The sequence below is a fragment of the Trachinotus anak genome, unplaced genomic scaffold, assembly GCF_046630095.1.
Source record: "Trachinotus anak isolate AG129_WGS33_773 ecotype Australia unplaced genomic scaffold, CSIRO_AGI_Tana_v1 ptg000026l, whole genome shotgun sequence".
Lineage (NCBI taxonomy): Eukaryota > Metazoa > Chordata > Actinopteri > Carangiformes > Carangidae > Trachinotus > Trachinotus anak.
The window spans coordinates 5,718,353-5,735,026 of record NW_027273877.1 but is presented as its reverse complement, the minus strand read 5'-3'; the positions used below and the strand labels follow the sequence as shown (position 1 = coordinate 5,735,026).

Below are 16,674 nucleotides of genomic sequence, written 5' to 3'. Positions count from 1 at the left end.
TGGCTGAAAAGAAATTTGCAAGAGTGCACTGTGCTGGCGTTCGCCTTTTTTAAAACCTGATGCACGTTTTCTGTTCAGTGTGTGCATCGGTTTTTGTTTGCATTCGCTCTCCATGAATGCAGCAGACAGGTGGGTGGAGGAGGGAGAGCAGAGAGTCTGCCATTAAGTTTTACTGCTTTCTATCCACGGCGCTCAGAAAGTTGTAAAAGTTGTACCATGTGCGAGTCTGGAAAATGTAAAGAAGCAGAAATAGCGCTCAAAGAATGCGTCTAAAATTCACTTTGTGTTGTTTGAACACACCTTAACAAAAGACTCATTTAACATGTTTGAAAAGTTTTTGTTTTTGACCTATTTTAGATGCACACAAGATTAACAGACGGAGAAAGCAGACACCATTGATAAGTTGGAGCTCTCTGGTGCCATTTTCCTATGCGTTGTGTGTCTGCTCTGAATATGTGTCTTTTTTGTGTTACATCAAAGCACATTTCATTACTGCAAATCAAACTGCTTTCTGTGTTTCTGCCTAACATTTCGACACAAAGTCTTGCTTGTCTCAGTAGGATAAATTAAACCACATTGGGTTGATTTCCTCAATAAAACGGGAAAAGACACCTCCCTCATATATGTGAGAGTGAGTCAGCATCACTGTTACAGGTGGAGAGAGTGTGAAACACAGGCAGCTGGAGGATGAGACTGGGATGTGGGATAATGGATAAAAATGATAAAAAAAAAACCAAAAACCTGAACACATCATCAAATGACCGAACATGTGGTTCTCAGTGTTTAAGGCAGAAAAGATATTTGTGTGTATGTCTGAGCTGGTTGGAGTGACCATTTTTCATGTCCACAATCACAAACCACAAACACACACACACACACACACACACACACACACACACACACACACACACACTGTGACCCCTGCCAGTTCCTTCTTCCCTACTTGTTCTCCTCCTCTGCTCTCTCTATTCTGACCACGTTAGACCAGGACCCTGTCACTGACCCTCCAAAGAGAGATTGATTACAGGAAGGAGAATTTTGTTTGCCTCCTCTTGCTGCTTCTCTCGGTTTTCAAGGTTTTCTCCCTCTCTCTCTCCCCCTCTCTGTCACTATCTCTCAGCTCTCTTTTTCTCTTTTTGTTTATCTCACTCTCCCCTGTCTTTACTTTCTCCTCTCTCTCGAGTAAAAAGTGAAAACACCCTGCCTCCACAAATACCAGCCTGCTCCCTTTGGGCTGGATATTAAAAGCAAGAGGCATCACAAAGCCCCAAATTAGATTCTTTTCAATTGTTTTATTGTGGATTCAGACCTGCCCGCGTTACCTCTTGGGCTGTGTGTAAGTGCGTGTGCTTTCAGGGGCATGGAGGCAACAGCTGGTCATATGAAAATGTACACAGTGGGTGGATGTGGGCTTTGGGCGTATTGCTGGAAGGAGGGGCTGGTTGGAGGAGCTCTCTCTGGGTCTGTGAGTCATGCTAAAATAAATTTGAGCTCTCAAAAGTGGGTTGGAGTGTCTCATCATGCAGTGACAGTGGAGTGATCTTCATTTCAAACATTTCACACCACTCTTCATTTTTCAGTTTCTATTTTCTCCTGCCTGTGCGTCTATAATTTGCTCAACCAGGGGTCAGTTACTCCATCTTTTTCCCTTTATTTTGTTTATAAATGTTTATCTTCAGCCGGCGACAAAGATCCTACATTTTTTTGCTACAATTTGCTTTGGTGTCAGTTGTTTTTAGAGAGAGCCTCAGGGGTCTGTCTAACCCTCTGAGCTTCCCTGATGCTCATTTCAGCAAGATGGCCAGCTGCTCAATGTGAAAGTTGCCAAAAGATGAAAAAAAAAAAAAAGCTGTTCCCTTCTGTCACCTCCTCCCTTCTTCTCTCTCCATCTCCTCCAATCATCCTCAGTGTGTTTGCAGCTTGAGGAATCAAATAAAATGTGATTTCTTTTTAACCGTGTGGCAAATACAAGACAATTGCAGATGCATCCTCTGCGTCTCCCCATCTCTAACCCTCATCTTTCTCGTCGCAGATACACCTCTGCTGGTGAGGAGCAGCAGCGACTCTGCCTTAGCCCCGCCTCATGAGAAGACAGCCACGCCCCCACCCGATGACCACAGGAACGCATCTCCTGAACCGGTGAGCGCAGCGTCACAGAGGCAGACGGAAAAACGGAAAAAGCAGTTTCATAGCGTTTTTCATCTGCTGCCGTAAATGGAGAGGGGTTTGTGTGTCTGTCTGTGTAACTGCTCCGTGTAGGAAGCAATTTTGAGGGATCCTATTTCTTAATGAGGCCTTTCAAACGACACCAAATTTTCCCAGTTCAGTCATTGTTCTTATTTCCATTGTGCACATACTATGTGATATATGGCAATACTTTATTCAGACACAGGGCAATTCAAAATTCTTTACATAGCCATGGAAATACATTAAAGTAGAACATTAAGTTGACATTAAAATAGCATTTAAAGACAATAAAAACACATTTGAATAAATAAAGATATCAGGTTTGCATAAAATCAGGTAGAAAACTTAAGACACCATTTTGAAAGAAGTGCTGCCGTGATAAAACATTAAAAACAAGCAAATACAAACATGGCGCAAGATTAAAAAGATGTTACGTTTGTGATTTATTGGTACGCTGCAGCAAAACCTAATGTTTTAAGGCCTGAATTAAATGAGCTGATAATTCCAGCAGACCTCAGGTGTTCAGGAAGCTTCACCTCACTTGACTCTGATCCTGGGAACAGTGAGTAAACCTGTCCCAGATGAACCTGAGGGGTCTGGCTGCTTTATATCGAGTCTGGGCTCAAGACTGTCCAGTGCTTCATAGACAAGTAGTAGGATTTTAAAATCTGTCCTTAATATTCAAATATACAATATGATTATTCCTACACTATCTCATGACAGTTGTTTGTGTATGTGCGTGCTTTGTCAAGTATGTGCCACGCACCTTTTGCCACATCCCTTCCAAATTCACAAATAATACCGCTTCAGTGTTTGCCCTTTGCACAAAGTGTTTATAATGGGTGAGACAAGAATAAAATAAAATGAAAACATTCAAGCTTGAATCTAAAATCAGACTACAAAGAGAAACAAATGGACTACAAAGAGGAACACATGCAGCGGCATCATTTGTAATCATTTTTTGTGTCTTCTTTCAGTGTGTGGGTCTTGCCTAGGGGCCCGTTGTCTACTAATCTGTGCATGTCAAGCCCTACATGTGATCATACATTATCCAGAATGCCGCTAATAAACAACACACTGACAAATCATGACAAAGCACAGTTCCCAGTGATGATAATAGAGAGAGAGATAATGAGTCAACACCTCAAACCACATTTTATTTTAAACATTTATTTCTAATTTCCTTTTCTAAGGTACTTGCAGTTTACTTGAGTATTTCCATACTCTGTTAGTTTATACTTCTCCTGCACAACAGTTCAGAAGAAGATACTGTACTTTTTACTCCAGTCCACATGTCAAAGCTGTAGTTACAAGTCACTTTTTGTTAAGATTTTACATTTAAAAGATTAAACCGGTTGTTCCCAAACTTGTTGGCTTGTGACTCTTTACAGTGAAGCAGTGTGTAGTTGAAACTAATTTGTGCGACTGGTTGGAAGCCGATTAAAGATGCCGATTATATAAACCAGCCATTTTTACGCCTTGGGAAAAGAAACAAAAACACAGTTCCCTCCCCTGTTTTATTGCTTTTTAAGGAAAAGAAGACAGATAGAGGTCAAATTGTTGCCAAAAATCTGACTAAATGTTCAAACTCTCCAGTGACTAAACTCCTACAGTTCAAACTAGTTGTTCAGGAGAAGCAAAATGTTTCAACCAAAACAAAAGAGATGAAAAATGTAAAAAGAACGTAAGTAAATAACAGAGATGAACAAATGACTATTTCCATGACATCTCTGGTGTGTGTCTTTCCCCCCACTTAAAACAGAGAGAAACCAAGTGAATATTCTTCTTGTGGTCCAGCTCCAAGCCTCAGGCTGTACTTTGAAAGGGTCGGGCTTTTCAAGTGCTCTCCTGTTGTTTTTTTCCAAACGGGCCGCCATTAAGAAGAGCTTTGCTCGCTGCCTTTGTGTGTGTGAGGTCACACTGCTGCATGTGTGCATGTGAGGGAAACTCAGGTAGAGAGGAGGAGGGGAGGGAGGGAGGGAGTCCTGTTGTGTACCCCCGCCGTGTTCAACACAGCGGTGACTAAGCAGAACCCATGCATCAGCGGGCGCGAATTAACGCACTGACAAAGCCCATATTTCCCGTCCAAAAAAACGTCAGGCCTCATACCCTTCAAACAGCCCAGCCGGCCCAGAGTGAACAGGCTCATTATAGGTGATTTAAAATATCCTTACAAGTGTTTAGAAACAGCTACATCCCTCAGCTACCTGACAGATGAAGCTCAGACGCTGATGCAGGTTGAAATCTCTCTGTTTGTGTCTGTTTACACTGTTTTTTAAATGAGACGCCTTCATTGTTTCCTTGCATTCATGACCTTAAAGAGCTCATTCATCATTTTCTAATCTGACAGATCACTACTCATCAGCATATATAATTAGAATTAATAAAAAGCATGTAAATTAAACTAATTGTATGAAACTTCACATGTAAAACCCATGAATTAATTGTGAGTATTTACCGTTAGTTGGAGGATTACATGTTCAGCTACCTGTTGGGGAAATCTTCCATCCCTCTGCTCCACGTCGTGATGATATCATAAAAATGTTGACACTGTGAACCTCGGTTCCTCCTCACACACAATAAAATGTTATACATCTTTAACTGTTAGAAGATTTGCGATGAAAAAAAAAAAAATCAATGGTCAGTCTAATTGTTTGTTTGTAAGTACAGTGATCTGAACAATCTGATAAAGACTGGAGGGAACACAGTATTAATCCACATATGACAGAGGAGAACAAAGAGCGTTTGTGTCCCTGTAGTGTGTGAGTTTCTGAATGTGTGTGTGTGTGTGTGTGTGTGTGTGTGTGTGTGTCTAAAAAGCGAGGAGGCCGTCACAGCTCTTGGGCATATTGAGTCCCGGGCCTGATGGACTTCCATAGATCAATACACTATCACTTCATCCTCACTCATCCACTGTACCACTCCTCTGCAAACCTCCACACACACACGCACACACACACAATCACTGATGCAAAGACACACTTAAACACTGAAGTGCCACACACACTCGTGCCCCTTTCCTTCTTGGAGGAGGTATTGAAAGCTAGATAAAGTGTGATTAAGGCTGATACAGTGATAAATATGCGGCCTGCCCCTTTAATTGATTTTACTGCCTGCGATGGTGAAGGCCAAGGTTGGCCCACTTCTCTCTGTCTTTTATTCACATTCAGTCTGTGCACACAGCTCTCGTAGTCTTTCTTTCTCTCTTCATCAGAAGAACTAATGAAATTGGCAAACGGCTGAGCAGTGCTCAGCCTCGGCCCTTTAATTGATTTGGACTTGCTGCCATGTTCGAAGCTAATAAATGAGACGTTTAATGTAGCCCGCTAACAGCACTGGCCGCTGAATTTGTTCTCTCTTTCTCGCTTCACCTTCATCACTTTGCTTTTTCTAATCCTCGTCATCATTCTTCATACGCTCCCTCTCTCCCGCTCCCTCGTCATCTCTCCCACATTTTGAGGTGATTTTCAACACCTCAAGGCGCAGTGATGCAACACGTGTTAACGCAGCACAAAGCCGGACTTTAATATTTCACTCTGCCTGATGTTGACGTTCGCTGCAGCCGTGCTGTAAAAAAGTTGACACCTTAACCAGCTAAACTGAATCCAGCAGTGTGTCTTTCATGCTGGCAGCTGGATGTTGGTCATTTGCGTGTGTAAGGTTGTGTTTTCTAAGAGCGTGTGTGTGAAACTTCGAGCTTGGCTGTCAGTTGATGTGATGGATATGATGAGGGTCAGGTAGCACTGGCTCCTAGACTGAAGCTGTGATCCTGCGGTGTTTATACATACACACACTCTTTTACACACACACACACACACACACACACACACACTCTTTTACACACACACACACACACACACACACAAACACACACACACACAGACATACACGCTATTTCTCAACCGCCTGACGTGTAGCAGATGACTACAGCACTCAGTGGAAATACACAAAAAAAAAACCACACACCTCATTACTCATCCATCTGACAACAACCACACACACAGTAACACGTTCTCACACACACACACACAAACACCTCATCTCTCATATGCCTGCACACCGGCCTGTCACTCACACATACCTCAGACTACAAACAGCACCCAAAACACAACAACATGGCTGGCAGTGTGCAACACAATAACAGAGCAGACAACCTGTTAGTTGTGCTTAGACAGGTTTTCAGACGGGTTTCAAAAAGGATTTGAGCGTTCATCCCGGGGCCACAGAGCCATTCAAATCAATCAGTGAAGAAAACAGCTTATATAAAACCAAACAACCACCAACTATGATTTCTGGGGATAATACCGATGCATTCACTTGTAGTCAAAACATTTCAAACCTTGATTCTTTGGAGCTTTTTAAACGTATTGACAAGTCGTTTTAAGTTGAAGCGCTTAAAGAAGCTGAAGTGAAAGTGCTGAAAGGAGTTGAAGTGTGAGTCCACTGACAGGAGCTGAAGTGTGCGTTGATGTGCAAGCACAGATGAGAGAGGAGAGGAGGTGCTCTGTATTGTTAAATAATACCTGGCTTTTACCACTGCTGCTGTGCCAAAACAATCATTTCTTAGAGGAACATAAGCACATTTTTATTAAATACTACTTTTAAAAACCCCAAATTCTCAAATGTGAAATGTTGTTTAAATATAAACAGCTGCACAAGCACTCTGCTTAAATGAAATCTGAATTTTTATTATTGAAATCAGGAATTATTTGATCAAAGAATAAGTAAACAAGCCCATAAATCAGACCAGACATTCAGTGCCAGCCTTTGGTACTTGTCGATTTTTTGATTCTTGTTGCTATGGACACAGTCTTGGTAAGTGCCAAGCAAGTGTTAAGGTTTGATTCACAACCCGAGACACTGAGAGCTCTATTTATTCTTTTAATGGTAACAGCAGCAGTCACACAGGTAGTGCTATTAGTGCAAGTGGCAGTGATGTGAGTCACACTAGTTGCTGTATCATTGATAATAGTGAGTCAATGAAAACATCAATAATAATAAGAATAATAATGACCATGAGGATAAAAAGAAGTGTAAGTGTGTTTTTATGTTAGCGCATCTCTATACAATGCTATGGTTACAGGCTCACAGGCAGCAACATGACTTGCTTGTGGGGGACTGGGATGGCACAAATGTTCCTTCTTAGTGTGCTGAGATACGAGCAGTGAGCGGAGCACTCTGATTGGCTGAGCACAGCAGGGCTTCCACAGAGGAGGGCTGCTGTTTTTATGTCCACATAAACAGGAGTGCTCTCAATCAGGGATTAGATTCACACTGGGCATTCTGGCGTGATCCCTTAATTTTAAAGCATCAAAGCTAGGGCAGGTTTGTGTGTGTGTGTGTGTGTATATGTGTAGATTCCCACATGCCACACCTTACATGTTCTTTTCTTGCAGTGAAGCAGACATACAAGTGTTTTTATGTTACTGTACCTCACACGTGTGTGTATGACTGTAGTTCAGTTTCAAGGCATTCCTGTAAAACTGGATGTTCAGCAAGCGCACGTGTGTTTTTGATGTGTGTGTACATGTGTTCACCTGCGCTCCTTCTCCAGCCGTGTGTTCCCAAAGGCTGTGTCAGTGCTGAGGATGTGTGTACGCGCTGTAGGAGGAGAAGCCCGCGCTGCATTTGTGTTGGCTAATGGCGTTGCGGGAAGATGCACAGCAACAATGGAGCCTCCAGCTCATCTTTCTGCCCCCGCACACACATACGCTCTATTGTGGGGTAATCTCACACTGCCCAGATAAGTGGGTCACCATTTGTGCAGGCAGCATACGTGTGTGTGTGTGTGTGTGTGTGTGTGTGTGTGTGTGTGTGTGTGTGTGTGTGTGTGTGTGTGTGTTCAAAAACACACATTTTTATGTTTGCAGTCTATATGTGGAGGTAATATTTGCAGGAAATGTATGCAGGGGGGTGTGTGCATGTTATAAAGCAGATATTTACTCTGTGTGTGACAGAGGGTCCGCCAGGGAGTTGGGTGTGGTAGGGGGGGGTTGCTAAGGAGCAAGCTGGTGGGCGGGAGCTTTTTAGCCATTAGTACTGGTGACACAATGAAAGTGACAAGGCAGAAGGACCTAATTGCACCCTTCTTGTCTTTAGCGATTTGGGGCAATTTCTCTCTCCCACCACTCGAGAGTGTTTGAGCGTCTTGCAACAGTTTGGCACTGTGGTTTTCTGTCTTTCCTCCCACATTCCTCTCTCCCTCTTCTTTTTTATTTGTTTGCCCCGGAGTTGTTGATTTTGCCGACTTAAAAATAGAGCCCTGCCTGACACAGGGCAGGGATGGAGGGAGGGGGAGGGAGAGGTAGATAGATAGAAATATACATAGACAGAGTGAAGGAAGGACAGCGGCGCGTGGCAGGAGGCGAAGCGTCCGGCGGTCGTTCTCTCTTCGCTGTCTGCAGAGGTGATTGATGGTGGCGTTAGATTGTTTTGCTAATAGGCAGCAGGCCTCCTCCTGTTCTCTGGCTACTGTTTGTTGAGTGTCTGTGTGTAAAGGTAACAAAGTGTTCATTTGTCACTGCAGCTGTTGTCACCATGTTTTATGTTTTTCTTCTTTACAGGAAATCAACCATGTGCTGAAAGGAGCGATGGACCGACTGCACACAGACGACCCCCCTGCCAAGATGAACCAGGTTAACTTCAGGTAAGAGTGTGTGTGTGTGTGTGTGTGCAGGTGTGTGTGCTTTTTGTGATGTCCTCGCGGCTGCAGACAGCTCATAGCTCCATGGTATGATGCAGTGATAGAGACTAGGATTAACACTCCAGTCTTTGTTTCACAGCCTGACACCGACTGGATTAAACAGTCGTCTGGGTGTGTGTAAGTGTGTGTGTGTGTGTGTGTGTGTGTGTGTGTGTGTGTATGTATGGTGGGTTAGATATTGTCTCTTATCTGTGTGGGCTGCAGCAGAGGTGAGTTCTGAACAGGAGTTGAGGGATTTTCCTCGAAACTTTCACTCCTGTGGTTGAACATGAGGAGTAGCATATATTATAGTTGTTCTGAAAGTTGTTCTGAGTTGCTTTATGACAATATGTGTGTAGCAGATTCCATACACAGCAATGCAAAGTGCTTTTTCAAGACATAGAGACTAAAACAGCATCAGTTACACTAAAAGATTTTCATTATCTATTAATATTTTTACTTTTGGTGATTCAAACTCTTTGTGTGACCTGTGTATCTCAGTGTCAGTCTTTGTAGGTTGGAACCCCTCTTTGTGTGTAATGTCAAGGTTTTCCAAGCAACATCATGTCTCGTTCTTGTGCACTGAGGGAAGAGCTCGTAGAGAATCACTATCACAGCAACTTTAAGTTAAATTTTGTTGTTGTGTTTTATCTTGATTTTTTCATTCTTGGTTGTGCTGTTAGAAGCTCATAGCAGTTCTGATAACTGCATTTGGCATAAGGCTCTTTCTAGGTGAACCTACATATTATCCATTGCATAATAGTTCAAAGTAACCCTCGTCATCCTGAAAAGGAAAGGTGCAGGACACCTATATTTGAAACACTTTGAGAGGCATATAAATGGATGTCATTTTAAACAGTCACAGTTACAAAATCACATTTGATAATAATTAGTTTTCTGTCAGTCACTGAACTAATTACTTCAGCTACAGCGAAGAGTTCAGTACATGTGAGCTAAAAATAAAACCCTGGTTCTTCTCTTTGTATCAGCATCAAATAGAGATGAGTTACTTCAGCAGCACCACTGGCTGACCTGGTGGAGCTAGACTCACATGTTAAGTGTGTGTGTGTGTGTGTGTGTGTGTGTGTGTGTGTGTGTGTGTGTGTGTGTGTGTGTGTGTGAGCTTGCACAGGCATCTCACCATGGCAACCTCCACCTTTGTTTTTGGGCAGGACGCTCTCAAACCTCTGACTGGATGGGAGTTTTATCTTCTTTTCTCCAGGCTGTCAGTCATGCAGAAACCATGGCAACAATTAACCCCTCCACCACAGCCCTTCACCTGTCTCATCCAGCAAAGCCTGTGCCGAGAGTACAGATAATTTTGTGACATCCTCGGCAGCCAACTGATTTAAAAAAACATTTTTTTAAATACCTGGAGAGAATCACGGGTGCTCAGGAAGAGGCTTGGCTGGAGTGACAGATGGTGATTTTTCAGCATTTTACAGTACAGTGGTGTCTTGACAGCGCTGTGATACAATGGAGGCACGGCTCTCGCAGATAGTTTGCCATGGTAACAGATGGTTGGCAGTTGAAGAAGCCACGGTGAGCGAGCGAGGGCACATTTTCAGCGAGTCCCGGCCGCGAGTTTGTTAGGCACTCGGCCTCAGTTGATGTAGAAGAAGTCAACCAAGAGTGGGAGCTCCATCTGTCTCACTCCTCGTTGCTCTTTTCATCCGTCCCACCGTCCCTGCCCCCCCCCCCCCCCCCCCCCCCGTGGAATGACTGTTTGTTTGTGTTTGTGTCAGTGGGATACTAAAATGGGTGAGCGGAGCTATTCTGCATATTAGCGTGCGGCGCTAACAAGCTATGGTTGCCCCTGATGAGCTTGTTTGTGCCGCCGTTTGTTTTTTATATGAATGTAAATGGGCTGAAGCTGTGTGTGTGTGTGTGTGTGTGTGTGTGTGTGTGTGTGTGTGTGTGTGTGTGTGTCTCTGTGTGTGTACATACTGTGTGAATACATATACATCATTCAGGACTATCTTCGTACCTGTGTGTGTGTGTGCGTGTAGTCTGTCCTGGCTTGATTGTTTACCATCGCTTGAGAGCGTGTGTGATTGTGTGTGTGTTTGTGCAACCCATGGGTTGTGCACGTGTAATTTAGATGTAACTGTGTTCCCTAATAGATGTAAATTTGATGCATGTGTGTATCTGTGAATTCAATTTAGAGGAATGTGACTGATGGTGTTTGTGAGCATGCAATAGATGTAGCAATAAGAATGCAAATTGGATGTGTGCGTGCGTGGATGTGTGTGTACAGTACGTGTGTGACCCTGGCAGAGGTTAACGAGAGCGGGGTGACAGTGACAGAGGAGTGTGTTATAATGATCCCACCTAGTCCTTGGGCTTGTGTAGGAGGCACATAAACCTTGAACTTCACAGCTTTTGTTCTCAGATGTTAGCTTTTTTTTTTTTTTTTTTAAACTCACACAGAGGTGTCATCACTCCTTTTTCCTGTAACTTTATAAAAGCTGTACAGGAAAACTCTGGAGTAAAAATATTTGTGATTGCTCTTAGTGAATCATTATTCATGAACTTTTCACGTGCACTTTGGAGCAGCTGGTGCCGGCCTGGTGGTCAGTTCACCTGCACCGCTCCTCTGTTCTCAGACTTAACCCTACACACCTCTGCATCAGGACGATTTCCGCCTCCCAGGGGTCACTTACCTCCTGGTGGAATTCACTCCCAGCTGAAGTGAGGGCAGCAGGGCCACCGCACATCTTCTGCTGCAGGGCTGAGGACTCACAACCACACTTACTTGCAGATGTTTCTTCATATTTTTGATCATATTTAGTGCTTGTTTTTGTGGCGGTTGAATGCATTGATGGTAAGCTGCTCTGGACAAAAGCAGAAGCTTTTAAAGTTGAGTGAAAATTTCTTTGACAGTCACATTTTCACTTCTCTTTTTGGAAGTTCCTACAAACGAGTGGCCAAATGAGGCAGAGGTCAAAACAGGATTGATTTATGATAAAACTTTAAAAAGTAGCTGATTTTTCTTGGAGAAAATGTATTTGCTCTCATTGCTGTTTACTTTTGCCTAGAAACAATTTACAGGTTTTCCACACACACACATCAAATGCAATTCTGTTTGAGCTGGGGATTAAATTGGCAACCCTACAAGTAATCTTTTCATTAAAAACACATTAATTTAGCTAAATACCTGCATGCATAAAATCTTTCATAAAAACCTTCATTAATTTTTAGCTATGTAGTCATTATTGTGAAAAATAAAAATGCTGCAGCTTAACCTGACGGGACTGCAGAGCTGTACAAATGATGAGATGAAAATTCTTAAGTGGCAAACTCTGAAGTTTAAGATAGTAGCCTAAAAATGCACTTTTACTGCTTGATTGATGATAGGAATGATGCGTATGTGTATTAGTACAACTAAACATACAGTGGGGGGTTGTTGCTTCCTGTGATCTTCTTCTACTATTCCCCCATCATGCAGGTCCCCTCTGTTAGCCATCCAATATCAAAAGCAGCCCTCTTCCTGTTTATCTTCAGTGGTACCGTCCTTGTTTATCTGCTGTTAAAAGCCACAGTTCAGGCCTCGGCAGAGATTATTAGAGAAGCTCATTCTGTTTCATCTCTATCTGCCCCTCTATCTGTCTTCCTCTTTTATCTCCCGTTCTCTTCTTCTTCTTTTTCCACCAGCTAGATTGGGTGGTTGAGAGGCAGGTAGATAAAGGCTGAAGTAGCTGTGCACCTGTGTCTCAACCTCTCTCTCTCCCTCTCTCTCTCTCTCTCTCTCACACGCACACACACACACACACACACACACACACACACACACACACACACACACACACACACACACACACACACACACACATTGTTCTGATGTTTGGCAGGACTACCTGTAAGCTAATTTGTATCTCTATCTATGTAGCCCCGAGGAAAATGCAAATGGATTTTGAAGAGCTTGCACATGGAAAGGTTGAGTGTGTGTGTGTGTGTGTGTGTGTGTGTGTGTGTGTGTGTGTGTGTGTGTGTGTGTGTGTGTGTGTGTGTGTGTGTGTGTGTGTGTGCGCCTGTGTGTGTGCAGCTGTGTATTAGTGTATCAGTGATTTTATGATTGTGCGCTATACTTTATATACATCCTATTTTTCTGTGTTTTTAACAATGTGTGTGTTTATTTGATAGTGAGTGTTGTTTTTGTTGACAGCACCCTGACCAAGACGGTGGAGTTTCCAGGTGATCGGGGGCCCCTGGGTATCCATGTGGTCCCCTACTGCTCCTCTCTCAGTGGACGGTAACCACACTTACACACACACACACACACATATGAGTGTGTAGCATACAGTTACATACTCACATCCACTTGTAATCAACCAGGCATTCATAAGGGAAGGCAGATGGCAATGTTGACTCATAGAAATGCATAAAAAAATTCAAGTGCTGGCATGTCATTATACATGTGTTTACCTCTGCAAACTCATATGTTCTCTACACTGTGTGTGTTGCAAGGACCCTGGGCCTTCATATTAAAGGCATCGAGGAAAACAGCCGCTCCAAGAGAGAGAACATCTTCCAAGAGGACGAGTGTATCGTCCAAATCAACGACACACCACTCCAGGACAAGACCTTCGCACAGTGAGTGTGCAGAGCGTGGAGGAGCTGGAGGGTGTATGTTTATGTCTGTGTCTGTGTCAAAGCAAGGAAATGCAAATATTGGATCAGACACAAACAGGGCTAGACTTTAAAGAGCATTTTACCAAATCTGAAGATCCAGTGTTGAATCTGCTGATGAAATCTGAATCCTTTCGAATCCTCTCAGCATTTAGCTTTGAAGAAATGCAGAAAACACAGGGATTCAAGTGAGATCTGTAATAGGATGGTTTTTGTGAACGTCCTCCAGTCATCCACCAACACTTGCTTGATGACTCCCAGTCGCTGCAGTCTCAGACATCGGTCTGGTGTTCACAAACATGCCCTTCTGGTGTTCGTTCATTCTGTCTGTGTGGTGGGAAAGCTCTGGAAAGAGGTGGCCAGTAGAAATAGATGAAGAAATAACAGGTAGAAACTGCAACACAACCTTAGAAATTAGTTCCTGTATTTCTCTATATGTCAGTGATGTGATAAGGAGCTAAAACTAAAGACCCCGAAGGCAGGAAAATAAAAGCTTTGCTCTTTATGTGTGTTTGTGTGTGTCTGCTCCCACTCACCCACCACCGGTGGAGAGAGACACCTCACCTGTCACTCAGTTTGTCTCCTCCACCAGCCTAGCACAAATCCTCCTCATTGTCTGCCTGTCCTATCTCTCCACCACATCTGCTCTCACAAAGCAGTGTGTGTGTATAACCCTGTCTCTGTTCCTAATGTTTCCCTCTCTCCAGGACACCCACTGACAACCTCCCGTCCCTGTCCTCCTCCTTTATTTTCTCGGACAGGTCCATTTAACTGCATCCCACTGTGTTGACTGTGCTGCACGAGTGTAGTGCTGTTAGTGGTCTATTAAAGCTGCAATAGGAATTTGCTGTAAGGTCTCCTCCATCTGATAGGGACCACAGTGTCCCAAACCAGCTGGAAGAGTCAGTCTGTGGTTGATCCAAATTGAAATACAGCTCCATTAACGATGCACAAGCCTCATTCACTCTCCTCATTCTCTGCTTTCCAATTGTCTGTGTTCTCCTTCTGTGTTCTGCTTGACTTTTTTTTTTTTCTTTTCTTTTTTTTGCTGTTACATTTTTATAGTCTTCCACAAATAAGATCGGAGTGATCTTATAATTTTTGTTTGATGTCCTCTTCTGAGTTCTTTCACTCACTATGCCATAAATGTAAATATTGCTAATTTCCTCAATCTTTTTTTTTCTTCTTCTAGGTCACAGGAAGTGTTCCGCCAGGCCATGACCTCCTCCACAGTCCGTGTGGAGATCCTCCCCGTAGCCAACAAGCTGCGCTACGAGAAGAGCCTGATAGGCCATCTTTTCACCGGCGACAGCAAAGACCCCTCCGCGAAAGCAAAGAGTCCGATGGTCGCCCGTGCCAAAGCCAACTCCCAACTGGACCCCAAGCCAGATTCCAAGCTGACCACCAAACAAGAAGTGAGGCGACCAGACACGCGTGCCAAGACCCCGGAGCCAGCTGCAGTAAACACACCACCAGTGGAGCTCCAGTCTGGGCACGGCTCCTTGGAAAGAATCTCCCCCACACATCCAGCCAGAGCAGCAAGTTCCTCCCCGACACCCAGGACCCCCAGCCAGAGCCCCCTGCCCAGCAAGAGCCCTGCTCCGCCCAGCCTGGCCAACCTCACCAACAAGAAAGGCGGCAAGCGGATAAAGATTGACCTGAAGAAAGGTGAATATGAGTGAAGAGTCATTTAATTTTCCACTCTGTCAGTCACTCCTGATTTTTATTTCTAAATATAAGCAAAGAAGTTGAACGTTTTTGTTTTTTGGGCGGTGAATTCGACCTTTCTACTACAGCACAACAATACTCACTGAAGTCAGATTTTGTTCTATATGTGTAAAACCTGCTGTCTTGGCCTCCTCTCACCCTCAAGGGTGTTGTCAAGAAACAAGATAATCCACATGGTCTTTTTGAACACATCCATGCTTATTTATAGTTTTTATCCTCAGGCTTGTTTTTCTGATGTAATTGGACGTCCTGGGTGTTGTATTCCCTTCCACTACAAATGATTGATTTATCAGATTCAGACTCCCATAAAAAGCTCTGGACCACTGAAAGCTGCTGTAGTCCATGTTGAAACCTTCCACTGTGAAGACATTTTCATTTTTTATCTTGTACGATGACCGTACATGCCGCCTGGTTGTTTTGCTTTTAGACTTTAACCCAGACTGAATCAGTCCGACTTCCCCGCCGCCTTATCTATCATCCCTCTAAAATGCATCAGTGCTGGAGCGCTGATGTGGCGATAGCACGGGAATAGGTTCTTAGGACTGTGAATGGACCCTGTTCTAGCAGCCTGCAGTATTACAGGGCATTGCAAGGGTAGCTGTAAATGGGCTACATGCACACATTTACACATGCATGCTACAGGTGCCCAGAGGAAGGCAAGGAGAAACCCAGATGAAAGGATAGAAGAAATTGGGCTCCGCAGTCTCCAGCTCCAGCTCAAAGCTCCATTCAGCTGTTTTATTGTTAGTTTCTTTCTTTTCCCAGCACCTTTTCATCCCCCGTTTTCTTCTCCTTTCCCCTCTATCCCTCTTTTGTTTGATTTTTTTCCCCCCTGTTTCTCTCTATCCCTTTCACCTGATGCAAGATCAGAGCGGAGGATATTATGGGGTTTCTAACACCCCTCTCCCTTGGCAACAGGCTCTTTCTCACCGTGATTGACAGGCGGTGAGGTTTAGGTGCGCTAATGTAGGGCAGGCAGAGGCTTAGCTTGGAGACCAGATAGCATCGCTCACCGCCTTTAGTATGCCACGCCGGCTTTGCTCTCCCTGTGCACACACACACACAGGCATACACACAGACACACACACACACACACAGAGCGTGGCACATTTCACTCATGGCTTGGGGCTTGTGAGGCCGTGAAAAAGGGAGAGGGTGGAGGCTCTGGGGGTTGATGGCTCGTGTGTGTGTGTGTGTGTGTGGGGCCTCACACACACTTGTAAATGTATACACACACAGATAAACGTAGGCTCACATGCACAAGGAAAATCTTTGTGGAAATCACGTTGCCTCCCCCGGGAGGGAAGCTAGAGAAGAGAATAATATTTCTCAGGTTCTTCTATCTCTCTCTCTCTCTCTCTCTCTCTCTCTCTTCCCGCCGCCCCCACCTTCCTTCCATCTTCTCCCTCTACCTCCCTTCATCAGCCACCGTTAGGCCTGCTCACACG

At 44.0% G+C, this 16,674-nt stretch overlaps 1 protein-coding gene across 3 annotated transcripts in view; it reads left to right on the top strand.

Annotated features, from left to right (window-relative positions):
• pard3ba (par-3 family cell polarity regulator beta a) overlaps positions 1-16,674 on the top strand; it is a 143,828-nt gene that overhangs the window by 32,458 nt on the left and 94,696 nt on the right. For all 3 annotated transcript variants that reach the window (XM_071464562.1, XM_071464563.1, XM_071464561.1), the window contains 5 exons: positions 2,033-2,139; positions 8,751-8,833; positions 13,035-13,121; positions 13,337-13,462; positions 14,691-15,166. In XM_071464562.1, coding sequence (XP_071320663.1) covers positions 2,033-2,139; positions 8,751-8,833; positions 13,035-13,121; positions 13,337-13,462; positions 14,691-15,166 — 879 coding nt within the window. The remainder of the gene's footprint in view (positions 1-2,032; positions 2,140-8,750; positions 8,834-13,034; positions 13,122-13,336; positions 13,463-14,690; positions 15,167-16,674) is intronic.